At 40.3% G+C, this 27,510-nt stretch overlaps 1 protein-coding gene across 2 annotated transcripts in view; it reads right to left on the bottom strand.

Moving 5' to 3' along the window:
• Positions 1-27,510, bottom strand: part of ITGA8 (integrin subunit alpha 8) — a 176,795-nt gene that overhangs the window by 17,128 nt on the left and 132,157 nt on the right. For both annotated transcript variants that reach the window (XM_021696693.2, XM_021696694.2), the window contains 4 exons: positions 19,673-19,778; positions 17,556-17,725; positions 4,533-4,662; positions 822-935 (listed from right to left, as the gene is read on the bottom strand). In XM_021696693.2, coding sequence (XP_021552368.2) covers positions 822-935; positions 4,533-4,662; positions 17,556-17,725; positions 19,673-19,778 — 520 coding nt within the window. The remainder of the gene's footprint in view (positions 1-821; positions 936-4,532; positions 4,663-17,555; positions 17,726-19,672; positions 19,779-27,510) is intronic.

The following is a 27,510-nucleotide window of genomic DNA, read 5'->3' as shown; positions in this document are numbered from 1 at the left end:
CTGTCTAAAGGCCTTAGGGACTCAGGATATTTTCATTGTCTTCACCTAAAAGATGAAGGAATATTACTCAGCCATAAAAAAGAAGGAAATCCTGCCTTTTGTGACAACACAGATGGACGAGGAGGAGGACATTATGCTACGTGCAATGAGTCAGAGAAAGACAAATACTGTATGACATCACTTACATGTGGAATCTAAAGAAGCAGCACTCAGAAATAGAGTAGATCAGGTTGGGCCCCGGGGTGGGGGGATTGGGGAGATGATGGTCAAAGGGTACAAACTTCCTGCTATAAGATGAATAAGTTCTGAGTATCTAATGTATAATTAACAATACTGTATTGGATTCTTGAGAGCTGTTAAAAGAGTAGGTCTTAAAAGTTATCACCTGCCCTCCACACACACACAAAGATAATTACACGAGGGGATGGAGGTATGAACTAACTTCAGAGTAGTAACCATTCAAAAACATACAGGTCTCCAATCATCATGCTGTATACCTTAAACTTCCATATATGTCAGCAATATCTCAATAAAGCTGGGGAAAAAAAAAAGGTCTTCACCTGATGGGAAAGATGACCAGCTGATCTTGGCTCAACGTCTCCACAGACGCTTCTTTTAAACAATTTTAAAAATTAAAAAATTTTTAAAATTAATAAAAAATGTTAAAATTAAAATTAAATCTAAATTTTTTAAATGAAAAAAATCAAATTTTTCTAAATTTAAAAATTAAAACATTTAAAAATCCTTTTTAGGAAAACTTCCAGCTGAGCTTTTGAGGAGAGGTTCCCTACGAGCGGGTGCATGAGCGTCAGTGTTGTTACCTGGAGGAAGGTCTTGGCCCATAACCGTGACCTGACTTTTAGGACGGCGCTTTCTCCTCCTTCTAGCCGCCCCACTGCACAGGAGATTTGTAAGCACTCGATATTTGTACAATTCTGCAAAACAAAACAAAACAAAACAAAAAAAACAAAAAAAAACCCCCCAACATCAGTGGTAGCCAATCGGTGTTTTTAAATTGTGGTGGAAAATCAACATTGAAGTCAGCTTATCTGCACTGTACTTTCTCAGAAGTCACCACCTAATTCATAAATTATTCATTTAAACAACAAACAATTACATTGAAACAACCAAGAGAAAACACAGTTTGGTAGTAATGATGCATCAATTTTACTGGTAGTGTAGAGATAATGGAATGTAAAATACAACATAAGATTTAAGCTTTGTTTTTTCCTAAGGACTTAAAACAATTCTCTGCAGCAGTGATTGGATTGTTCTTTGTTGATTTCATTTCTCAGAAGGCAGGAAGATATTTCTTATAGACCCTTACAACACGTGACCCTGGACTAAAGGAGCCCTGAAAAGGCTTTGGAGGAAGCTCCCTGTATCTGTATTATCTCAAAGACCCAGTGTTATCAACCCATTTTTTCCAAAACATTCTTCCTTCTAAATTACTTCTTGGTTATAAAGCAGAACCTTCGAGTTCCATCCATTAGGCTGTTTTTAAGCTAGTTCCTAATTTTGCTAACTTACAACAGGCAACTTTTATTATATAAAATGCATGTTCCAGGGAAGTATTCATTGTGATGACATTCTACCTGTCAAATCATATTTTTTGATTGGGTCCAGTATGGAAATAAATAGACAGCTCACATCTGTTTTCTGTGTATCCATGTACAGGATGATACTTCTTGAATTGTACTCCCTCACTGATTTGAACTTATCGTGTGGGCTATGCTTTATTTATTTCTCATGTCTCAAGCACTGGGCTCTGGACTATCGATGCTCAATAAGCATTAGTTTATTGACTAGTATGAGCAGGATTTAACTGAGGCATTTTACTTTAATGAAATTGCTAAACCACAGAGTAGCTCGAGGGACATATTGCCATGAAAATCTTTTTTGAGAACCTCTGAATTCTCCAAAAACAGAGCAATCAGTAAGGGGGCATCTGATAAATTCCAGGGAGGTCAGATTTCGACATGCTGTTTCCAGGTTCAGGTGGTGGGGCTGTTCTTATTCTACTAGGGTTGGGCGCTGAGGTGTTTGGGGTTTTGTGCCTACAGCAGGAGCAGGAATTCTGGAAGCGCTGCAGTTTGTGTCCCCTGTGAGGACCCTCATGTTTACCTACACTTCATTACTGACATGCTGTGTATCTCCAATCCCACCCTTTGGAGGCAAAGAAGGCGAGTGAGAAGGGGGTGATTCTTGTAAGCTCCCTGGACCTCTTGGTCCTGGTGAGCTAGCTCTGTTGGAGGATTCTGGAGAAAGACTGCGCTCAGAATGAGTCTTGAAGGGCGAGAAAGAGTGACCTAGCCATCTAGGCAGACAGGGACAAGACCAGTGCATGTTCAGAAAAGAGGAGAAAAGGGTATTCGGGGGCAGGGTGGACAGATAGAAGTGAGAGGGGAATGAGAGGAAGTCTACGTGGTAAAGAATATTCCTACTGGAGCCAAGGAGTTTAGATTCTATTCAGAAGGTCCCGTTTAAGCAGGGGCTATGATGGGGTTTGGGTTTTAGGGGCAGGTGGTATGGGAGGCAAGAATGGGGGGGAGGAGAGTGGGAAGCAAGGAGGGTGACAAGGGCTTGTTGCAAGAGTCCAAGGGAGAGGGGAAGAGGCCCTGACCTGAGGTACGGGGATGGAAAGAGGAAAACGGAGTTTAAGGAAGCTCAGGAAGTAGGATGAGACATTGGTGACAAATTGGAAGTTGGGATGAAGGGGAGGGAGGACTGTACGGAGGACTGGAGGGAGCCCTTTTGGCTTGGGGAACCGAGTGGATGGGCGCTGGTGCTCCTGCGTTTGGGAATTCTAGAGGAGAAGCACATTCTGGGGGTCATGGAGGCAGAATTCTGGGTGTGTCGGGGCTGGAGCGGTTATCAGGCATCCAGAGGAATGTATACACTGAGCTCCTCGAGTCTAGAGTGTAGTAGGGACTGTTAAGATGGCAGGAGGCCCGTAGGCGTGGCTGGAGTCCACGATCGTGCAGAGCGTTTCCCTGAAGGAGCGAAGTTGGTGGGAGAAGGAAGGGATCTGAGGATGGAGACCTGAGGTACAGGGGCATCTGAGAATGGGCAGAGGAGAAGCCCACAAACAACTTTAAGAAGGCTCAGGCCAACGGACTGGAAGAGAACCAGGAGAGAGTGTTTTGCGGGAGGCCAAGGGACATACAGTTTCAGGAAGTGATTAATAGTATCAGAGGCTGAAGAAGGTTTGAAAGATAAGGTTTCTGTAAGCCGAGAAGGGAAAGGGACAAGAAGAAAGCCTGGTGAGGAGGAGATGGTATGGTCATTATAAGAGCAGCAGGGGTCCGAGAGGAGAGAGGCAAGGACGCTCTTGGGCAGAGGAGAAGTATATTTCAGTGCGACAGATACGAATTTTTCCTATGCAAATTGGAAATTATGATCCCAACACAGGATGCTGGCATTTTGCACTTTCAAATTCCTAATCAGAAATGGGATTCAGTAAGTTGTTTTTAACTAAACAAAAACCATAGGAGGTCTTATTGAACTTTTGATTTTAGAATAAACTTTGTACAATCACTTTCTATCCCAAACTGTTTTGACTTGAGGACAGGCGGAGGCGTATGATTTGCAATTTTTGAACCAATAGGAGACAAAGAGAATAAAGCATGAGTTAACAAAGTCACAAATGGCTTTAAAATAAAATTTTAATAAAAATAAAAATTTACAGGGACTTGAACCAAAATCTGTCCCCTGCCATAGCTTTTTGCCAGGTAACTTCAGGTACTTCTATTATAATAAACATTCCTCTATTGATTTAAGTTTAACTGAATAAGACTTGCTCGATGTACGTTTCTGTCCATTTCCATGTTTGAAACTTTTTATGAATTTTAGAACATATTCAAGACACATTAAAACAAAACATTTTAGACTTTTTTTTTAAAAAAAAATTTAGCCTCTTAATTGTAGAGTTTGGTGGTATTAACATTCACCTTGGAACGAGTGAAGAGAATTGAATTGAATTGAAAATACCGACTCTTGAGTGCTCTCCACAGTTTTGCAAAGGGTTGACTAAGCTCAGGATAGATCTACCACAGCTCCCTGTGCTAAGACTCTGCAGGGTTTGGGCCCAGGAAATCAGAAGACCCCATTCTCGTCTTTTCTGGACCATCAGAGGAGTCTGAGATGCAGGGACACTTGTGACACCCCCCCCCCCCAGCCCGCCCCCCCCTCCCCCCCGGCCCAGCGCTCAGTGTCTAGGAATGGGCTCACAGCGGGAGCTTTGTGTTCTGCAAATGCATCGCATGCCATGTTTTAGGTTTTTATCATTATTTTTCTAACGTGGCCTGCATGGCAGGTTTAGAAGAGTGAAAGCCCTATAATGCAAATATGGCTTTGAAGGCAGGGAAGAGTCACTTTGTTGGCTCACAACGTGTACTGGCAAAACATGGCAGGCATATCTGAGCATTGAATGGGACGGAGAAACAAACAGCCCAAGTTCAAACCTTCTGTGTTTGGGAGTTCAGTCCAATCTGGCCTTTCCTCTCGGATGTGCGCACACTGGGATAACTCACCAGGATTTTTGCGGGGCTCTGTCTGTGGGGCTCCGGCATCCGCACGTCTCTCTTCCTGACAAGATGAGGGATGGTCGAGTTTCGCAAAAAGGCGCTCAGCTCGGGGGTGTCCTCTGGGGGGGGCGGCGGGCTGCAAAGAGAAAGCAAGAGATAGCACATCAGTCTCATAAATGCTCGTCACCTTTTCGTTAGCCTTGAACACCAGGCACTTTCCCCCTCAGCGGGCTAGGAGTCACAAGAGAAGCCAGACCCGTCCCGATTTGCCAGCAGTGTGTTCAATCACACAATGAAATGCATGGACAAGGGATAAGCCTTCCCGTTCTCCAACCATAGGAGCTCCTGAAGGATGGGGAATGCCTTCCTGGAAAGTTTATCTTGTAAGGGTCAGCTTTTAAGCAAAAGTGATTTCCCCAGAAGGAAGTGACTTTTCGAGCATGAGTCATTATTTTCCTGTTACTTTTCTCTCTTCATACATCGGTGCTGGTGAAGCTCCAGGAACATTCTGTGTGGTGGGACGGATCCTCAGGAGGCAGGAAAGTGAGGCACTGGCCGTGGGGAAACAGATGTAGTCGAGGACCCGACATCAGCATGCCTGAGCCCCACGCTCCTGAAGTTGTAAGAAATGCTCCCTCAGGAGTGAATTATGTTCTAATAAAAATGACTTTTCCAAAGCATGCCACACGAACATTGTGCTGTAAGGGAGCTTGTTTTCAGCCCTCAGTTTGTTTTGCGATTGTTCTAGAACTTATGATTTTATCTCAGGCTCCATGCTGGGTACATCTGATAGCTGAATAAATATTTTGACATGCCAATAAATCACACATAATACCCCATTAGAATTTTTCACTTTAGACTGACTGAATATAGAACCTTAATTTTCTGCCCCTACCCCAAGTCCCCCAAACACGTTCTTTTATTCTTTTTATTTAAAAAAAAATTTTTTTTAAGATTTTATTTATTTATTTGACAGAGAGAGAGCGAGCGCAAGCAGGGGGGAACAGTAGAGGGAGAGGGAGAAGCAGGCTCCCCGCTGAGCAGAGAGCCCAACATGGGGCTCGATCCCAGAACCCTGGGATCATGACCTGAGCCGAAGGCAGACACTTAACCGACTGAGCCCCCCCAGGCGCCCCCACACATGTTCTCTTTGTAGTCACAGGGGCAGTGATAGTATGCCCATTTCTGTGGGGTGAAGACAGATATTCCTATATTGTGGATGTAGGATGCACCACAGAAAATGGAATGATCATGCCCAGCATGTCCTAAAACCCTAGAAAAATCTACTGGATAAACAGAAAGATAGAGTCCAGATTCCTCAGCATCTGTGCACAGCCCCTGTGTACTGACCTCAGCCTACTGCTCCAGCCTCATTTCTTACCAAGAGCCCTCCAAACCCTGCTCAGCAATGTGCAGAACCGCTGTCCACTCCTGACGTGCAGCAGGATGATTCCCGAGACCCTGTGTGACCTTCCACGTGGTAGCTCTATTCCCCCATCAGCACCCACCAAGCTGTGCTGTAAATGCCTGCTGAACAGCCTCAGTTGCCCAGTGAGAACATGTAAAATGATAAGCATAGAGCCACATATAACATCCAAGGCAATCTCGGGAAACAGGGAGAGGAAGAAGATCCAGTGAGGAAACGTGAGATAGGAGAAATCGGATGTAAGAGACAATCCAGGAAAGCAGGAAAGTGGGAATCTAGGGAAGCCTAAGGGAAAGAAAGTTGCAGAAATAAAGGAGTGACTAAGAATGTCAAATCCTGCAGAGGAGTAAAGAATTAGGACTAAAAACAGTCACTGAATTTGTCATGTAAGGAATTATGGACATATGATCCAGCAGTTCCACTCTGGATATTCATCGGAAGAAAACAAAAACACTAGCTTGAAAAGATATATGCATCTCCATGTTCACGGCAGCTTTATTTATAGTAGCCAAGATATGGAAGCAGCCTAAGTGTCCACTGATCGATGAATAGATGTGGCGAACACATACACGTGTGCACGCGCACGCACACCAAAATATTATTCAAACATAAAAAAGAAGGAAATCCTGGATGGGATTTCCTGGATGGTTGACCTTGTTGGCATTATGTTAAATGAACTAAGACAGAGAAAGACAAATCCCATGTGGGATCTAAGAAAAAAAGACCACCAGAAACCCAGACCCAAACCAAAGCCTTAACTCATAGAGAACAGATTGGTGATTGCCACAGTTTGGAGGAGGAGGGATCCTGGGGAGTGGCTGAAATGGGTGAAAATGGTCAAAAAGTATAAACTTCCAGTTATAAAATAAATAAGTCCTAGGGATGTAAAGTATAGCATAATGACTCTAATTAATAATACTGTATTATATGTTTAGAAGTTGCTAAGAGAGTAGATCTTAAAAGTTCTCATCAGAAGGAAAAAAATTTGTAACTCTGTGTGGTGATGGATGTGAACTAGACTTACTATGGTGATCATTTCACAATGTATACAAATACCAAATCATGTTGTATACCTGAAACTAATATGTGATATGTCAATTACATCTCAATGTAAAAAAAGAAAAAAGAATTTGTAGATGCCTTTTGCTGAGCAGGGCATGGGTATGGGTGGAAATTGATCTGCAAAAGACAAAGGGTAAATGCATTCAGACAACTGGATAATTATTTGAAAAATATAAAATTAAATCTTTATCTTATTCTCATATTGAGACAATTCTCCATGGCTCAGAGATGAGATGCAGCCATGTCCTCCAAATAAGAAAGCACCAAAAGAAAACAAAATAAAACATGGATGTTCTTAGTTGCTATTTATAATGGCAATAGGATAGTACCATAAAACTTTGTGGGCATTCATAATTTGTTAAATAAATTATGACATTTATGCAAAAGACTACCGGACACTTTTTAAAAATGATGTAAAGCTACATAGTAATTTAGAAAAATATGAAATCTTAGTAAGAGGAACAGGCAGGTTATAAAATAGCATATATAATAAGATTGCATTTTTTAAAAAAATAAAAATGGATGTATATTTACCTTGCACATCTAGCAATAGAAACAAAATCTGGGAGAATAGTCATGTAAATATTACTAGTGGTAGAAGTTTTGCTAACTTCTAACTGAGGGTTGCTGGAGTGGGGGTGGGGTGGGAGGGATGGGGCGGCTGGGTGATAGACACTGGGGAGGGTATGTGCTATGGTGAGTGCTGTGAATTCTGCAAGACTGTTGAATCACAGATCTGTACCTCTGAAACAAATAATGCAATATATGTTAAGAAACAAAAAAAAAGAGAAGATAGCAGGAGGGGAAGAATGAAGGGGGGGAAATCGGAGGGGGAGACGAACCATGAGAGACGATGGACTCTGAGAAACAAACTGAGGGTTCTAGAGGGGAGGGGAGTGGGAGGATGGGTTAGCCTGGTGATGGGTATTAAAGAGGGCACATTCTGGGGCGCCTGGGTGGCTCAGTTGGTTGAGCGACTGCCTTCGGCTCAGGTCATGATCCTGGAGTCCCTGGATCGAGTCCCGCATCGGGCTCCCTGCTAGGCAGGGAGTCTGCTTTGCCCTCTGACCCTATCCCCTCTCATGTGTTCTCTCTCATTCTCTCTCTCTCAAATAAATAAATAAAAAATCTTTAAAAAAATAAAGAGGGCACATTCTGCATGGAGCACTGGGTGTTATACACAAACAATGAATCATGGAACACTACATCAAAAACTAATGATGTAATGTATGGTGATCAACATAATAAAAAAATTAAAAAAGAAGTTTTGCTAACTTCTTTTCAAGTATGATAATGGTATTATGGATTTTCAAAGAGATCCTTAATTACTGGCAATATACAGTGAAGTAGAAAAAAATTAATGCACAAATAAATAGGAAATATAACAGTAAATGGGTGGAGACATTATTAGAAATTAAAAATTTTCTGCTGTTTTTATATATTGCCTGATATATTCCTTTGATGGGCATTTAATACTCTTTAATATGAAAATAAAAAAAATTAATAATTGTAATAAGAGTAAAAGAGAAGTAAGCAGGGATAACAAGTACAGATCAGCTAAAAATGGAAGGGAAAAGGGGCTATTCTTGGAAGAAGATGCGGGCTGAAGTTATTTGCTTATTGTTTGTTTTGAAGATGGAGGAAATTTAAGTAAGTTTTTGGGATCCAAGGAGGGAACCAGTAGAGGAGAAGAGGTTGCAAATATAGAAAACAAGGCATACTTGATGTAGCAAGTTAAATTTGGAACTGGAGGAAGAGCTCTCCTTCTTCTGAAAGTGTTGGACAGGACTTGGGGATGAGAAAGAGACAATTAGAGGTGTGTGTGTGTGTGTGTGTGTGTGTGTGTGTGGTGGGAGCTGGGATTTGGGATGGCGAAAGGGATCCTTTGAAGATTCTCTTGCTGTAAGGTCACCTACTAACAGTGATGCTAAGGAGGCTGGATGGGAAGTACGAGAACAGTAGTGAAGGTTTGGAGAAACAAATGAAGAGACGAATCAAAATGGCAGAGGGGGCTTCTCCACACTCCACTGGCTGTCCAGTGAGCACTTCCCACCATCAGTGTGTCCTGGTGCCCTCAGGCGAAGGGGCAGAGAAGCCAAATTATGGGAATGTGCCTGATGGAGATTTTCAGGGCAGGGACTTGGAAGGACATGGGAGAAGGGAGGTTACATAAGGGAACCTATAAAAGAATGTTTCAGCCAACTCATCATGGATTCCCAGCTTGGCAGTCTTGAGAATCGGGTGGTTAACTGACTCGGAGAAAGTTTTCTATCAAGGAAGAGAAGGTCTCGTGGACAGAGGAAGTGAGAAAGTTATAAAAACAGGAGATTGAATTGGAGGCTTGGATGTGCACTTAAATATTTCAGGGACGGGGTAATTAGGAGTGATGTTCACAGCACTGGGCTGATGAAGTACGTAGACACTGAGGTGTGGGCCAGCCCCAAGGATGCTAGAATAGTCCAGGACCATGGTCAGGAAGGAGTGCCAGCTGAAGAGTTGCTCAAGGATCCTCAATGGTGGAGAATCTGATAGAAATGCCTTATAGCCTAAGATTAAAATTTGAGTTTAGATAGACAATTGTGAACATCTCTAAGATTCCCTTATATATATCTTCTATCATATATTTGTGTGTGTGTGTGTGTGTGGTTTTTCCTTTGACATTTTCATGTGTAATTTCTTTTTTTTTTTATAGGTCACTGGGAGATATGTTATAGAATTAACTCTGCACATAACCAAACTACAGGGAAAAGGTGCTGGAAGGACCTACGGAATGTTCCTTTATTCCTGTAGTAACAGCAGTAATAGTAAAATAATAGCCCAAAGAGAAGACAGCTCTTCAGCCTCCTGTGTGGTGGCATCAGATGCAGCTTGTGTATGGATGAAGACCACGTTTGTGGGGGCCCCTGGTACATCATCATTTACAAATACTTACGAGCAGTCTCTCAGTAACACGCAGGACTTACTCTGAGCCAGAGAATGAACGTATTACACAGCAGCAGGGGTTGAGAAAAAAGGCTTCTTTCTTTTAGTAATATTGTTTTGCAGATAGAGGAATGTCCCTCCCAAACGCCACACTGAGAAAGTCTTCGAAAGGCTTACCAACCAGTTTTCGAAAGTGGCATTCCAGAAATTATTTCAAAATATAAAACAAAACAAAACAAAACCCAAAAAGCAAAATGAACAAAAAACAAAAAACAAGGAAGAAGTTATCCAAGAAATGTAAACCACAGTTACAGCCTGTTTTCTAGATGAACTCTCAGAGCCTGTTTCACAATTGATCATGAACCCGCAGGTCATGTTTTTCCTTAATCTGAAACCCTTAGAGGTGAGGGCCTGCCATGTTAGGCAGGCATTCAGTTCAGAAAACAATTTGCTAAGTGCTCTGAGGAGCTGGTGGTGAACACTCAAGTATCTTTTTCAGAACAAATACGAAAATTGCTCTTTTTCTGCAATAAGGAAACAATTGTTAGTAAACACGGTTCTTTCCCCAGCTGCTACTCAGATTTTTGACTCCAACAGGAGTTTTCTATTTGCATGACTCTTCACCAAACTCTTCACTCTGGGATAGGTTTAAATTTATGAGCTAAAGGAATACTGTCTAGCTGGAATGTGCAATACTGTTGGAAATACAACTTTTGAAGAAAATAGTTGGGTACAATAAGATTAAGGGCTCTTTCAACCTGAACACACACAACACGTACTATGCTCTTCTTGTCTGTGATCTGTCTTTGGCTTTCAGGTATTCCTAATACACAAAAGATGGTGGGCTTTCCCTCATGTAATTCTTCGTCTATAATTAAATCGAAGTAGAGACAAACCCAGGAGGTCAGTCTACCATGTAATTTTCTTTAAGACATAAATGTTGGGGCGCCTGGGTGGCTCAGTCGTTAAGCGTCTGCCTTCGGCTCAGGTCATGATCCCAGGGTCCTGGGATCGAGCCGCACATCGGGGTCCCTGCTCCTTGGGAAGCCTGCTTCTCTCTCTCCCACTCCCCCTGCTTGTGTTCCCTCTCTCGCTCTGTCTCTCTCTGTCAAATAAATAAATAAAATCTTAAAAAAAAAAAAAGACATAAATTTTTAAGATTTTGGGTGAAGAACAAAAAAAAAAAAATTTTTTTTTTTTTTTTTTTTTTTGCTTGAGGGAACTTTAATGAAAGCAAGAAAAAAATGTGGTGCAAGAACAATGCAGAAGGGTTCTGTTCCAGGCAGTTTTGCCTTGTACAAGTAGAATGAAGTCATCAGGTCAGAGTTTTAACTGGCATTATTTCAGGCATTGTTCCAACCCCTTCATTTTACAGTAATGAATCTGAAGCCTAGAGCTTAAATGACTTGGTGGTTCAAGGTCACACCACTGAAGCAAAACTGCAGCTAGAACGTTGGTGTCCAAAGTCCCAGGCCAAATCTCCCTCTCCTACATTATACTAACATTGGGAGGTTTAAGAAAGAAAGGGAGAATATGAAGGGTGATTTTTCCATAAATTAAACCAACTTTAAAAGCCAGGCATATGTGGAGAATTAGAGGCCACTAACATTGTTAGAAAGAAAGCTGGTTAAATCTGAGTAATAAAAAATACCGATATGGACAATACTGTAAAAAAGATGGCATTCATGATTACTGGGCTGGCAGGCGGGGGTAGCTGCATGCTGGGGGTGGGCTGCATGGGCTGCCAGCTTTCGTGGGTTTGGAGGATGCGGTACAGCTGTTTCAGTTGAGCAACGATGTTATCTTTGATGTCTGGAGTTGAGATCTGCAGGCGGACACTGCCACTGTCAAAGGACCACGTAAAATCACCAGAAAACATCTCATAGATCATCCGAGCTACCACTGGAATGACCTGAACCAAGATGAGTTTTCTTTCCAGGGGCTAAGGATAGATTCACTCCATTGGTGATTTTGAAGCTTTTCTTAGTTCTTAGACACGTGTTTTTATATTCTAAAATTTATAGGAGAGGGGCGCCTGGGTGGCTCAGTCGTTAAGCATCTGCCTTCGGCTCAGGTCACGATCCCAGGGTCCTGGGATCGAGGCCCGCAACGGGCTCCCTGTTCGGCGGGGAGCCTGCATCTCCCTCTCCCACTCCCCCTGCCTGTGTTCCCTCTCTCACTGTCTCTCTCTGTCAAATAAATAAATAAAATCTTTAAAAAAAAATAAAAATAAAATTTACAGGAGAATCTGAAGACCATCTTAAAGAGAAGATAAGGCAAAGAGAAATGGATCCTGGAGAGTGTATTCCCTTTGGTGGCTGAAAATTGGATGTATAGGCACTGTTAAAAATAAAAGGGGAATGAAAGTCCTCTATCGGGGGGGGCACATGAAAGAGAGACAGACAGAGAGAACCCAAGTGGGTTGTGAGCTGTAACAAGTCCCTGCATTCTGAATTAATAAGGAGCAATAAGTAAATGGAGGCAGTTATGAAGAAAAAAATTCTCTGGAGGGTAAGACAAAATGATGCAAATTTGCCAAGCCAAGCCACAGTCTGCGTGCTCACCGATTAAACACAAAAAAACCAAAAAAAAAAAAAAAAACCCCAAAACTAATTGCAGGGCTTGGGGGGTGGTACCTGTGTTTCTGCTTCCATGTTGTAATATCTGGTTGTAATTTGGGATTCCTGTGAGAATGGTGTCATTCGAGACAGTTGGAACCTCCTGCCTTCCGTGGCTCCAAAGCCCGTTCTTTATGCAACATTGGCTTTCTCTCTTGTTACGGTCACCCTAGTCTAGCCTCTATCACATCATGTGGACCTCGGGCTCCTTTCTTGAGTGGGGGGGGCCCAGAACATGGTCCTGTGATCCTAGCTCAGGTTGAAGCCAACACCTCGCCTGTCCTCCCCTCCTGGGTACAGTGTGACATCCCACAGCCCTTTCTCCCACTTCTCCCACTTGGCTGTTCGTGACGAAACCTTGCCAACTTAAAAAAAAGTCCTTTACTCTTTATGCAGCTTTGGTTCCTTAATAGCGTTGGCTTTTTCAACTACATCTTATCTAGAGATCACAGGCCTGTCTGGAGGACTCTCCAAACCTCAGAATAAAGTCCACCCAAATAAGATAATGGGTAGTTGGAAATCATTATTTTATTGCCTTTAGAATGGTTGAGAAATGCTTTATTCAACTCTAAAATTTTATTTCAAGAAGGATCTGGAACGAATTAGATTTAATGGATTGGCCAGAATGCTGCAGACAGTTGACTGTTTCACAATGTTTTGGATGGCAGAATGTGCCGAAATTGCCGCATTAAAATCCTCTATCTCTGAAGCCTGGAGGCAGAACCTTCATGGCCATCTGCTTATGCCCCTGTGGTTCACAGAAGGCAGAGAAATGAACTTGATGACGTGAAACCATCATGGGAGGTTAACTAAGTTAAAAGCAAAGACAACAGTCATTTCACAGGGAGGCAAAAAGGAAAGAAGAAGGGAATGTCCCCAAGGCAGTGTCCCACCCTCTGGCTTGCCTGAGCCGGGCACCACCAGGGGCCAGGTGGCTCACCCACCTTTCCTGAACCCTGTCACCCACACGTGCTCCTATTTACCTTCACTGGGGTGTTTGAATGGTGGCAACAAAGCAGGCTAAGTGAATCCCCACGAAGCCTGATATGAGGCTGAGAGCAAACGATTATAGTACATAACACAGAGCAGCATGGGTAGGCCATGGACAGACATGATTACTTCTCAATCTCAATGACACCATTTCCCAGATCATATTTTTAAATGTCATGGGTAAGTAAGTCCTCATTTCTTTAAACTCTTCCCTTATTTCAAGGCAGGTGACCTGTATTTCAGTGATAAAGTCATGGGGGAAAAATTGTAGCTATTTATCAGTTTTCCATTGGCAGATTAATCTATTTGTATCCATTTTATGGTAAGTGGCAATAGAAGAAAACTAATTTAAAACCCTTATAAAAAAACCTCACAAACTTCTAGTGGCATCTGAGTGTGTCCCCAGTTTAGTCACTGATGCTCTGTATTTGGGCAGCAAGTGAGGTACGTGTGGGTGAGAACTTTGGCCCATTGTTTCCTATGATCACGGTGGTGGCCTTCAAAAGTAGTCTGCTATTCAGATCTTGGGGACATTAGGGTCGCTTGGTGGGATAACTCAGCTGTACCAGTCAGTGTTGTGAAAAGTGAATCCCGTTCGGGCCTTATCGGACTTAGAGACTTATGTGAGGAGCATCACATTTGGAATACCTGTTCAATATACAGATGGGTCATATTTCAGAAGGTTTGAGGCTAGATGTTTGGCACTCAGAATGCATTTCTCTTTAGAGACAATCTTTTAAATGGTGGCTCAGTTTTCAGACCAGCCCACAAAAAAAACCCTACTTTATCTACAGCACGGCTTTGATGAATAAAACTATGTATTTGTAATAAAAAAGCAAAGCCAAGAGGTTGCTCTCTGAGTAATTTTTTTAAAAATTAGGAACCCCCCCCCACATTGTGGTAAATACATTAATTCTATTAAATGCTGATAGGTTTAATTAGGCAGACGTGAGAAATTATTTTGAGATGTTGTGGAGATTCTGCAGGGGGGGTCCAGGGAATTTCAAAGGTTTTAGAGTTGGTGGCGTTGGTTCCTTGGAGCAGGTGGCCTAGAAAATGCTTCTAAGGAACTCTGGACAGTTGCTTTTTCATCAGCACATTTCCTTAGACATTGGTGGGAGCTGCAAAGAAGCAGTGAAGGAGGGAGCTATTTTCAGTGGTTAATTGGGGGGAAAAAATGAGAATATATACGGGAGGGGGAAGTGGACAAAAAGGTATATGTGACCTGAAGAGAAAGCATTTTGCTGAGGGGAAATCAGCTGAATGGCTGGAGAGGCAAACATGGTGGAGAACTTGAAAATCCTCCAGAGGATCCTCGGGAAAGCTGAGGTGGGAGTTTTCCCTCTGACAGGCCCGCAGCCGGTCTGGGATATGTCAGCGGCTTGTCCAGTGGGCACTAGACCATCCTCAGAAAAGACTTATAGACCTGCTCATAGACGCAGATGTTTCAAGAGGCACTCACTAATTACTGCTCTGCTTATAAAGAAATTGTAGAACCAAATCGTAAGGAATTTTATCTTAGTGGGTAAGATCGAATGCTAGGATTTACTTTTTTTTTTAAAGATTTTATTTATTTATTAGAAAGAGAGAGAAAGAGAGAGAGAACAAGCAGGGGGGAGGGGCAGAGGGAGAGGGAGAAGCAGACTCCCTGCTGATCAGGGAGCCCCATTCGGGACCCGATCCCAGGAGCCTGGGATCATGACCTGAGCCGAAGGCAGACGCTTAAAGACTGAGCCACCCACTTGTCCTACTAGGATTTACTTTTTGCCCATATGAATGTATTTTGCCTCCTTGTTCCTTTTATTAAACCTACCCTTTCTCTGCTTCTTAAAGAACTAAGTTAAAAAAAAAACTACAGATATTTATCTTTAAATAGCTATATTTTAAAAAACTATACTTATCTTTAAATATCTATATAAAAAATAGTAATTAGATTTGATGCAAGAATCTGAAATTGATACCTAAGTTAAAAAATTTCCCAGACTTATTCCATTGAAGATAACTAGATATAATAAATAATTTATTCTTTACTAATTTCCAACTCATATTTAAGACAGAGAATTGATTATTTAGCTTTGTATTATCTAGGAAGAAATACATTGCCAAGTAAATTTACAGAGACTTCACCAATAAATTATTATCTTAAGAAGAAAATAATTTTTAAGTATTCTCAATTTGTTGGTAGCTGCTTATGTAAAATATACTGATAACTAATTTTAAAAATCTACTTATTGATAAAAAGCTCTTTTAGACTCTCTGGGTTACACATACTAAATATAAGTAAAAGTACTCAGAGGACCTGAAAGTAAAAACATTTCAACTGTTTCATCATTCTGAATTTCAAGAATTCATGAATTGTTACTATTTGTCATTTTGGGGAGCTAGTCCTTCGTACTGTAATCAAATCTTCTTATATTCAATTTCCACAAATTGAGAGTTTTATAAAAGGAGTATAATTAAGTTGCATTTTTAAAATTACTAGGCTTAGGGGCACCTGAGCCAAAGTCAGATGCTTACCCGCCTGAGCAACCCAGACGCCCCCTGATTAAAAATTTATTTTATTTATTTTATAATAAGCTATTTATTATTTTATAATAAGCTACTGTCCTTGAAGATATTAAAATCATCTCAATGAAGAGCCAAGAGAGAGGAAATGGAAAAAAAAATTTCCAGGGAGGAAGTATTTTAAATAATTTTGTGGGATACAAGTGACCTTATTTATTATTTCCCCATAAAGAAGGAGACTTGTCCTATAAATCCTTTCATACTGAACCCCTTTCAGTCTTCCTCCCTTGGACTAGAAGCCATGTTGGGTTGAAGAAGAAAGCCTTTCATAACCGGCAATGTCCCCGTGCCCCCAGTTAGCGTAGAGGCAGACCTGTGTCCCAAATGGTTGAGTTAGTATTTCATGAAGCCTGCTCTTTGCTCCACCTCGAATAGAGACACTGTCTCCCTGAGCTACTAGACAATGTTGTTCTTAAATAAAGTTCTCTTTTGAGGATAACATCTGGTTAAAAAGTTTTTTTTTTTTTTTCATTCAAATGTGACATTTTCAAGGGTTTATGCTAATTATGTTCTTTTCTTCCCAGAAGAAACTTAAAGCCAGATTTGGATCTTAATCTGAATGAGATCAGCTCCTTGGACACTTGAGCTTCTGGCTAGTCTGTGAGTAGCAAAGCAGCGTGGATGTCAGGTGGGGATTGTAGAGCGGCAGAGTTTTAGGGCCCCCAGACCCTGCCTCTTACCAGACCCCCAGGTGATTGGATAAGCTTGAGAATCTGAAAAGCACTGCTCTTGGCTTCTCTATAAGCTGCACTAAAGAATGGGGTCCAGAAATTTCCAGTCTGGGGGTTCTTGGGGCACAGAGGTGGCCTTTGGAAAATTCTCGCATTTCACCACTTGCTATTGGCAACATCTGGAAAAGCCCACTTTGCAAAGATCCTTATATCTTTTGGCAATGCACCAAAAGGACTCTAAAAATAGAATTTTGTACAAATTCTCCAAAACATGACATGTCTATTTATGATTTTGGTTTTGTTGTGCTGCTAGTCAAACCATATGCAAAAGGTATCTAGTAAAATAGGCTAGATAAATGACAGGTTACCATGAACAATAAAATCAAGAGAAATTTAAGTTTTCTAGGAGTGACATTTTAAGTTAGGTCTGGCATTTTTTTAAAAAAAGATTTTATTTATTTATGTGAGAGCTCAAGAGAGCACGAGCAGGAGGAAGGGCAGAGGGAGAAGCAGACCCCTGCTGAGCAGGGAGCCCAATGACGGGGCTCGATCCCAGGACCCTGGGATCACAACCTGAGCCAAAGGCAGATGCTTCACCGACTGAGCCACGCAGGTGCCCCAAGACCTGGCATTCTAACCATAACACTAAAAGAAAAGGCCGTATAGATTATCACCGAAATAACTTATTCTTATAATTACTTCGCTTTAAAAAATATAAACCACAGTTTTAATTTTTTTTCCTTACCATAAAAACAGGCAAAACAGCTAGTTAGACCAGGCTCCTACCTTTATATCCTGTGGGTTGATATCAGGATTTGTTTGACACTGCAGGGGTCCCAGAATTTGGATATGAAAAATGTAGAGGAGAAATTCGTCCCGGGCAGAGAATGGCCAGCCCACCTCCAGAAGAGTGTCACTGATAGTACTCGGTCCAATATTGTGCAGCTACAAGAAAGGAAAAAGTAATGGTACAGGACAAGGCAGGAAGATGAAATCAAGCTCCATGTACTTTGTACCCATTCTAAAAAGTGCGTATTTTGGGTTTTAACGCATCCAGACTATGATGGTGGCTATAGAAAAATACAATCTACATAAGCAAGAAGAGCTCCGAAAACAAGAGGCGCTTTTGCTCAGAGAAGATTCTTCCTTCTGTGAATCTCTGAGGGCAGATCTCCTTAGCAAAGACCACATTAACCATGTCTGATCATTGCGATGTTTACCTAAAATTTATATTCATTTAATCGCAGGGCTAGAAATGCAATTTTAATGATACGCTTTCAAAACCTAGTTATTCTTTCTTTACATTGAAATCTGCCTTTTCCCAGACTACTGACTTGCCAGTTGCAACCATATGCAACGCACTCTCTTTCACCCTCTGGAAAAATGGTTATCCATCAAATGCCAAAGATAGTCTAGGCTCACCACAGTTCACTTCAAGTGCGCATTTCAAAGCTGAGCTCCTTCTGTTTTAATCAGTGAATATCAAAGAAAGAGAGGCCACATCTCCTAAAGAGATGAGCATTTTAAACACATGAATCCTGTATTCACAGGACACAAAAACAGCTTGGGAAAATCACGAAATGTATTTAAATTTATTGTGGTTTTGAAAATTCACTTCAAAGTTAGCAGGGAACTTTTGTCTTTTTTTCCCCCACAGTTCTGATAATTCTAATGATCAATAAAACAATTTATAATTTGGTTTTGCTTATTAGGTGGCTCATTTAATTCACATTATCAAAACAACATGGCATCCACTGATAACAGTATATTTTGAGACATGAGAATAGCATGTAGGAAACACGTGATAATTGCTTTTGTCACCACTGATTATTACCCTAAAATTTTATGATCCGTTTATGCTAAGATTAGAAGCAGGGCTGCCCTGAGAATGATTGAGTTTGAATATGTTTGCAAACTTTAAAGTTTCACCATTCTTAAAGAGAAACCGGTGCACACAAGGTTTAATAAATTATTTGACAGCATTTTTTACTAGCAAGGTTCTTAATCCGAGTGGCCTTGGGGACTATGTTATCCTTTTGCTATCAAGAGAGCTTAGGGCAAAGCTTTGATCCAGCTGCGGATGGGGCTTCTGATTCTGAGCCACAGGTTGGGCAGATGACAGAGGTTTTCATGTTGATGTTATGCAGGAGTTGACACTTCTTTCCCACATATGTACACAGCTCATCAGTTTTGAAATGACTTCGTTGTTAACCTTAGAGAATGCTATTCATGTCCCTTGTAGCTTAAGATGAAAGTCACAGTCAGGATTCCTAGGTCAGTGGAATGAGTTACACAGGAAAGGGATAGAGAGCAGTAAATAAGAAGGGACCTCAAACAGAAGGTGGCTTTTTCATGAGCTTCTGGTTTGCTTCTGGAAAATATTTTACTAATCAACGGACAGACTATTTCAAATCACAGAATAAGTTATTCATGTGTGTGTGTGTTATATGTGTGGGGTTTTTTTTTGTACATAGCGAATAATCCATAACATTTTCTCTGTCTGGTACCTTCTGGTTGGTGACTTTCAGTTTAAGAGGTGGGTAGATTTTAAGGATATTTGAAAATGTAGGAAGAGGCAAAATAAAGTCCAGGGAGCTAGTCCTTTTTATGGTTAGGCTGTCCAAATATTAAAAAAAAGAGATGTAAGGAACATTTAAAAGAGAACAGTAACAAGGTAAAATATTCTCACTGCATAATGGCTCTCACCACTAAAAAGCAAGTGACTCATACTCTACCCCCTCCCCTCCACTGCAATATGATAGCATAACAGCACAAATCCAAGCAGTATATAAAGCTCAGATCTTGGATCGGTGTCTTTTAAAATGCTATGAAGAGTTTATTGGTAAAGAGCGTAAGAATAAACTCCTAACACAACTTTAAGATGAAAGCTACCTCATAAATATGTTCCACCAATGGTCCAACTCCTTCCTCTTTGCGGGGCTCCTCTTCCGGTTCCCAGTTACGAATGGGCAGAACAATCTGCGGAGGGTGGGATACTCTGAAACGCAGAATGTTTTGTTAATTGCTGGTGATGACACACGTGAAGAATGCTTCACTAGTGTAGGGTACGCTAACATCAATGGGGAAAAGTGGCCTGCAATTTACTCGAATAGATATTGTCTATATGGAAAAAGGTATTGAAAGTGATGTTCAGCAAAATAACTCAAGGAATAGTAAGGGATCTGAAACATCCTACCCCGAGGCTTTTAAGTCCTGGTTTCTAGCTCAGAGATTGACTGTTTTACAGTATCTCCTCTCTTGGGCCCTAGGGGTCAGAGCAGAGAGCAACCCTGAGTTGAGATAATTTAACATATAGACACATAAATGTATACATATACCTATAGGTCCTGTGTAAGTGTAAGAGAGTGTGGGTGTGGGTGTGGGTGTGTGTGTATACAGGTTATCTAATCGGTGCTTCAAGCCATATCAAGAAATGGGACTTTTTTTGTGGATAAAGATGTAGAATTCTGTTGAGTTGTGAAGAAATGCAGTTTTGAATTAAATACTTCAGAGTAGAAAGGGGGTCACTTGTATATTCCTACTTCTTAGATTTCTTTTGCTTTCCATTAATGCAGCCCTACCTCCCCCAAGGCCAGGCCCAGAGCCAAAATAAAGCCTGATCAAGTTCTAGAGTTGTCCTCTGGATAACTCAAGGGTGAGAGAGAGAGAGAGAGAGACAGTTAAATGATGTAATCATGTAAGTAGGATAGTAACATGACACATACATACTTTTTGCCTACAATTTACACCTAGAAAGTGAGCACTGGCTGAATGCAATGCAGTACATGGCATTATTCTACATTAAAAGCTGGTTCCAAACCAAATTGTTATTTTTATAATCTTAAAAAGGATACTTCTCAAAAGAACAATGCTTTTCTAGCAATTTTTAGGTGAAAGTAACTTTAAAAGAATTCCTAGACCTCCAGCTGAAAGTAACTTCAACAGAAAATCCCTCTTTTGGCAATCAGAAGTCTTAAATGCCCTTTTAAGGGCATCAGTAATTAACACAGCCTCTAGCAACTTCAAATGCTATCTTTATTTTCCCCTCTGAGTAATCTCTTTCTAAAGTAGAAAGCAAAATTTATTGGGCTAAATACTGACCCAAGGGCAAGTAATTTAATTTCTGTGTGTCCCTATTTCCTCATCTGGAAAATTATGATAAACTCTTTGGGTTGTATACCACAAATGATTGGAAAACATCTCAAATGCTCTTGGTCAAAGTCACTTTGGCTGCATTGTCTTCTAGGGGTGTGTGGAAGAAGTACATATTTTAAACTGACAACCCACAGAAATGCTACTAAATTATGAAACCCTTTGCTTTCATCCTTAATGGGCAACTATTAAATTACAATTGCAGAGCACAGCCTTGCTGGGCTGATACCTCAACATCCCCTACCCTTATATTGGCTTGTTGTTATGTCATGCTCCCCTTTCCGACTTGATTTGATTAAATCATGTTCAGATCAAACACTGGGGACTTGGTGAGGAGAAGAGTACAGAACACAGAAGGTTACTTTTATTCGAGTGAAGCCCAGAGAGTTTGGACTTCTGTCCCTGTGGAGCCTTCACGACCTAAGCACCCAAAGCTTTACTTTGCTCTTAGCTTGGCAACAGAGAGTTGATTCCATGCTCCACACCCAATGTGAGGTTCTAGGGAAAATATTTATTTATTTATTTATTTATATTTTATTTATTCATTCATTCATTTACTTATTTGCATAGAGAACAAATACAGAGCAGAAGCTGAGCATATTTTCTCTGAAGAGTTTTGTTCTTATGGTCATCAATCCTGGAGGACTGGTCATAAATGCCCCAGTGCCACAGAATCATAAATAGTTAGAAATTTACAGGTCCTATGGAGACAGTGTGTTCAAAACCCCTCATTTAATACATGAAAGGAAAATTGATGTTCAGAAAAGTAGGGGTTAGTTGCAGGTGAAGACTTCAGCTCAGGTTTACTCAGGATTGTTCTATTTCCAATATACGGTTGACTCTTGAAAAACACAGGTCTGGACTGTGCAGGTTCATTTATATGAGGATTTTTTTCACTTATATATGATTTTTCATATAAGATACGGTATGGTAAATTTTTTTCTCTTCCTATGATTTTCTTAATAACATTTTCTTTTCTCTAGTTTACTTTATTATAAGAATACAGTATATAACACATACACAAAATATGTGTTAATGAACTGCTTATGTTATCGAGAAGGCTTACTCTCAACAGCAGGCTACTGGTAGTTAAGTTGTGGGGGAGTCAAAGTTACATGCACAGGGGGTTGGTGCCCCAATACCTGCATTGTTCAAAAGTCGACTGTTTAATTCACCACAGGGGCCACTGAGCAGCAGTGATTTTAGTAAAGACAACTTAAAGAAACTTCCTGCCCCATTTCTTTAACAAAATCAAATAGAAATCTGTAAGGGAAAAGATAATCTATTATAGGTCATGGCAAAATCATGGCAAAATCATTCAAAAGCTAGGGCTCACAAAATTCAGTTATCTACTGTCTAAGACTTTTTCAAATCTGGGGAAACCATGAGAAAAAAATGGCTCTCTGAAGATTCCAAATGAATAAGTGAAACATTGTTCACCGTTTTCAAAATTATCATTTTTTTAGAAGGAAGGAAGGAAGAATATAATCAACTATTAGCCAAGGATAAATAGCCCTAACAGCTCTTACTGAATAGTGCTCACATTCTAAGATGGAGGATAGAACATTATTCCACGGAGACCCCCCCCCCAGGGATAAGAAGATTGGGGTACCGATGATAACACTAGACATTAGGAAAGGATTAGGGAAGCAAGGAATTAGGTTTTTGGTAAGTTAAAGTCTATATGCTATCAGAAGTACAAATCCAATGCTGTGGTAGTACGGTATGAACCCTATTTTCATAATCCCTTTATCAAACACTATAAGCCCCAAATAGCAGACTACTATTTATTGTCTGGAACAATGTTAGTTCTACCCACTATAGCCAGCATCTATACAGACCATGGTTGTTTATGATTGCAGTGTCCCGCAATCAAACCCACTCAATCCTGATTATATGAAAGAGGACATACGTTTATTACTCTTCGTGAGCTCGATGCATGTGGTGCTGTCTCTTGTGGCCAAATTTACTTCCTACAGACTTAATGCTAAATTAATCCTTTGTACCAACAAATGACATGGGAGTCTGCTGAAAGACAGTGTTGACACCATCTGGCTTTGAAATAAGTAGAATAATTCTCAGTATTTTTTTCCCATTGAAGGAATAAATCCATTTGAGTTTATTTTTAAAATGACAAAAACAATATTAAACTGAAGAAGAACTGCTAGAGACAGTGCGTGATAAAATACATTGGAATAAACACAACTGGCAAATAAAAAGAGCTTTTTCTGAAGACTGAGCATGGAAGATTTTCAACACAGTAGCTGTTTGTTCCTTGAAGAATTGAACATTGAAAACAATATTTTTGTTGAGTATCTGGAGTAAAGAGTTTTACTTTGCAAAATGGCTAAAAAGAACTCTAACCCCGTGTTAGAGAATAAATTATGGTCAATTGTTGGACATTAATCTAGCAATTAAAAAATTGCACCCATATGAGAAACCCAACTTTAATTACCTGTTTTGATTATTGGTAAAATGAATAGAAAATTTCCTTCTTTTTTAACTGAGAAATATTGGTGTCATAAGTGATGGCAGAAATATATTTATAAATATTTATCTTATAAAATAGATATATAAGAATAAATACAGCTACATTACACCCTCTGCTGCCTTGGACTGAGTTATGTCTTATGGAATAAAAACAGTTCCCAATTTAAAATTTGCTTTGGGATTAAAAAACAGTTTCAGTTTATTTTTGGCAAAACAAAGATAAATTAAGCTTAATGCAAGAGACAAAACTTCATATACACTAGTTGTAAATGTTAAAAGATATAAAAATAAGATAATAAAGAAATGCCTTTTTCTTCTCTGATTTTTTTTTAGTGTTTTTCTCAATGAGAAAGATGGGGGAATTAAATAAGAAATGCATACAAATGAAACATTTTGATTAGCTCCAAATATCTACCAACCAAACAGGTCACTTCTCATGAGTCAACTCATGAGTTAAAGAAGAAATCACAAAGGAAATTAGAAAACACTGTGACTGAAACCCAACATATCAACATTTTGGTATGGGCTCAAGCAATTAGAAGGAAATTTACAGAATTAAATGCTTGTGTAAGAAAAGAAGAGAGGTCTCCAGCCAATGCTCTAATTTCTACCTAGAGGAACGAGAAAAAGGGAAAATCCAACCCAAAGTGAACAGAAGGAAGGAAATAATAATAACAAAAGCAGGAGCTAATGCAAAAGAAAACAAAACAAACAAATAAAGAGAGAAAAAAGGGGTGCCTGAGTGGCTCAGTCAGTTGAGTGTCTGACTCTTAATTTCAACTCAGGTCATGAGATCAAGCCTCAGGATGGGCACCCCGCTCAGCCGGAAATCTGCTGGAAATTCTGTCTCTCCCTCTGCCCCTCCATCCACTCTGCGCTCTCCTTTTCTCTTTCCAAATAAATAAATAAATAAATAAATAAATAAATAAATAAATAAATCTTAGAGAGAGAGAGATAGGTAGAGAGAGAGAGAGAGACAAGTCAATGAAATAAAAAAACTGGTTCTTTGAAAAGTTCACTAAACTCTAGTCAGAGTGATCAGGGAAAAAAATTGAGGGGAGTAAAAGATACAAATCTCCAATACAGGGAATGATGAGATCCTACATACATTAAAAAGAAAATGAGAGAATATCATGAGCAACTTTATGCCATACATGTAACACTTTAGATGAAACAGACAAATTCCTTGAAAGACAAACTGAATGTTTCCCCCTTAAGATCAAGGTAGGATCTAAAAATAAGGCAAAGATGTCTTCTTGCACCAAGTCCACTCAATCTTGCCCTGACACTCCTAGTCTGTGCAGTAAGAGAAGGAAAAGAAATAAAGAAAAAAAAAAAAAAAGAAATAAAAGGCATAACTATGTAGTAAACAACTTAACTTTTTCCCGAAAAGTGGTATGGCCTTTGCCCTCCCTCAGCTTCTGGGAGGTAGTCTAAGCTCTAGAAATTTTATGCCTGAAAGATGTATCTTTGTTTTCCTGGGGGGTTTAGGTCACACTGGATATTCTAACAACACGAGTTGGGGCGGGGGTTGCCCACATCAGAAAGACCAACAGTGTGAGTTAGGGTGGGAGCTTGATCGCATCATATCAGACAATCTGGAGACTGAGATCAATTAAATGGCCAGTCAATCAATTGTTCATGCCTATGTAGTGGACCCCCAATAAAAACTGTGAACACTGAGACTTGGGGAGTTTCCTCAGCTGGGGATACTCCAGGCATGCTGCTATATATCCATACAGGGAAAGTAATATGTCCTGGCTCCATGGTGGATAAGAACAGAAGCCTTGTGTTTGGTACTGCCCCAGGCTCTGACTTACACACTTCTTCCCTTGGCTAATTTAATTTTTACCTTTTCCCTGTAATGAATTGTACTGATGGGTATAATAGCTTTCAGGGAGTTCTGTGAGTCCTTCTAAGTGATTTATCAACCCTGAGGGTGGTTTTGGGAAGCACACAACTCTGCAATTTGTATCAGAAGTAAGGGTGATCTCTGGTGGGTACTATTCCCTTTAACTCTGCAGTTGGCTAAACTCTTGCACATACAGATTAGATTATTAAGGAAAAAAATCAAACTTTCTATTCACAGATGAAATGACAATGCTATAGAAAATTTTAGGAAATCAACAAATAATAAAGCTACTAGAATTTGTAAGCAAGTCTACCAAAATCTCAGGATACTGCTTGCATTTCAAGACTTATTATGTAGATCAGTGGAACAGAATGGAAGGAGCCTCACAGATGGATAGAGGTGTCAAGTAAATCAGTGGGGGGAGGATGGTCTTCCAGCCAATAGCGTAGCAGCAACTGGATATTCTTGGGCAACAGTGAATCTTGGGCCTCACCTCACACCAGATAAAAATGCGGTATCATAGACCAAATGTAAAACTGTAAAACTTGCAGGAGAAAACATAGGAAAAAGTCTTGTGACTCTGGGCAAAGTGAATAATTTTTCTACAAGGGACAAAAAGAGCACAAACTATAAAATATTTATTTATTTATTTATGTACTTATTTATTTTTAAGGATTTATTTATTTTAGGAAGAGAGGGAGAGGGCAAACTATAAAATATTTAAAAGTTGGATTTCATACAAATTAAAAACTTTTGCTTTTTGAACATCACTGTTAAGAAAATAATAAGCCAAACCATAGACTGAGAGAAAATGTTTGTAGGACATATATCTGATAGATAATTTTGTAGCCAGAGTATGTAGGGAACTTTTACAACTTGATAATAAGAAAGACAACTCAATATAAATGGGCAAAATTTTAAAAGACACTTCAAAAAAGCCTGCTAAGGGCAAATAAGTAGTGAAAAGATGCTCAATATCACTAGTCATTAGAAAACGCTAATTAGGGGCGCCCGGGTGGCTCAGTCGGCTAAGCGTCTGCCTTCGGCTCGTGTGCTGATCCCAGGGTCCTGGGATCGAGCCTTGTCGGTAGGCCCCTTGCTTAGCAGGGAGTCGGCTTCTCCCTCTCCCCCTCCCTCTGTGTGCTCACTTGAGCTCTCACTCTCTCAAACAAACAAACAAAAAGACAAACAAATAAATAAATCTGAAAAAAAAAAGAAAATGCTAATTAAACTCAAAGAGATACTTTCACATACTTACTAAAATGGCTAAAAACGAACAAACAAAAACAAACCTCAAGCCCATGCCTGCAAGCACGCAGCACAACTGAACTCACACTCTGCTAGTGGGAATGAGAATTGGAAATGGTACAGCCAATTTGAAACACAGCTTGCCGATTTCTTATAAAGTTAAACACACCCTTGCCATACGACTCAACTCCATTTATGAAAACAAATATCCCAACAAAAACCTGTATGTGAAAGCCAATAGCAGGCTTATTATTAAGAGCCCCAAACTGGAAAAAACACAAGGGTTCACCAACCTGTGAATGGATGAACAATCTGTGGGACTTCCGTACAGTGGAGTACTTCTCAGCAATAAAAAGAAACAGACCACTGATACATGTAAGAACATGGGTGTTTTTTCAAATGCATTATGCTAAGTGAAAGAAGCCAGACTCAAAAGGCTACGTTCTGTATGAGTGTATTTATGTGATTTTTCTGGGAATATAGTGACAGAAGATAGATCAAGGTTGACAGAGCCTGGGGGTGGGGGCTGGGTTAACTACAGAGGTGCATGAGAAGCTATGTGGGGTGACAGAACTGTTTTGCATTGAACATCCTTGTGGTATCTTTTTTTTTTTTTAAGATTTTATTTATTTATTTGAGAGACAGAGAATGAGAGACAGAAAGCATGAGAGGGAGGAGGGTCAGAGGGAGAAGCAGACTCCCTGCCGAGCAGGGAGCCCGATGCGGGACTCGATCCCAGGACTCCAGGATCATGACCTGAGCCGAAGGCAGTCGCTTAACCAACTGAGCCACCCAGGCGCCCCCCTCCTTGTGGTATCTTAATGCCTCAAACTGAACATCTAAAGAAAGGGTAAGTTTTACTTTATTAATTTATACGTCAATAAACCTGACTTAAAAAAACCACATGCACACACATCAAACCCCATAGACTGTGAAAAGGTACTTGGAACATGTGTAGCTGATAAAGGATTAGTGTCTCAACTCTAGA

Source organism: Neomonachus schauinslandi, chromosome 5 (assembly GCF_002201575.2).
Source record: "Neomonachus schauinslandi chromosome 5, ASM220157v2, whole genome shotgun sequence".
Classification (NCBI taxonomy): domain Eukaryota; kingdom Metazoa; phylum Chordata; class Mammalia; order Carnivora; family Phocidae; genus Neomonachus; species Neomonachus schauinslandi.
This window is presented reverse-complemented; position numbering and strand designations above follow the sequence as displayed.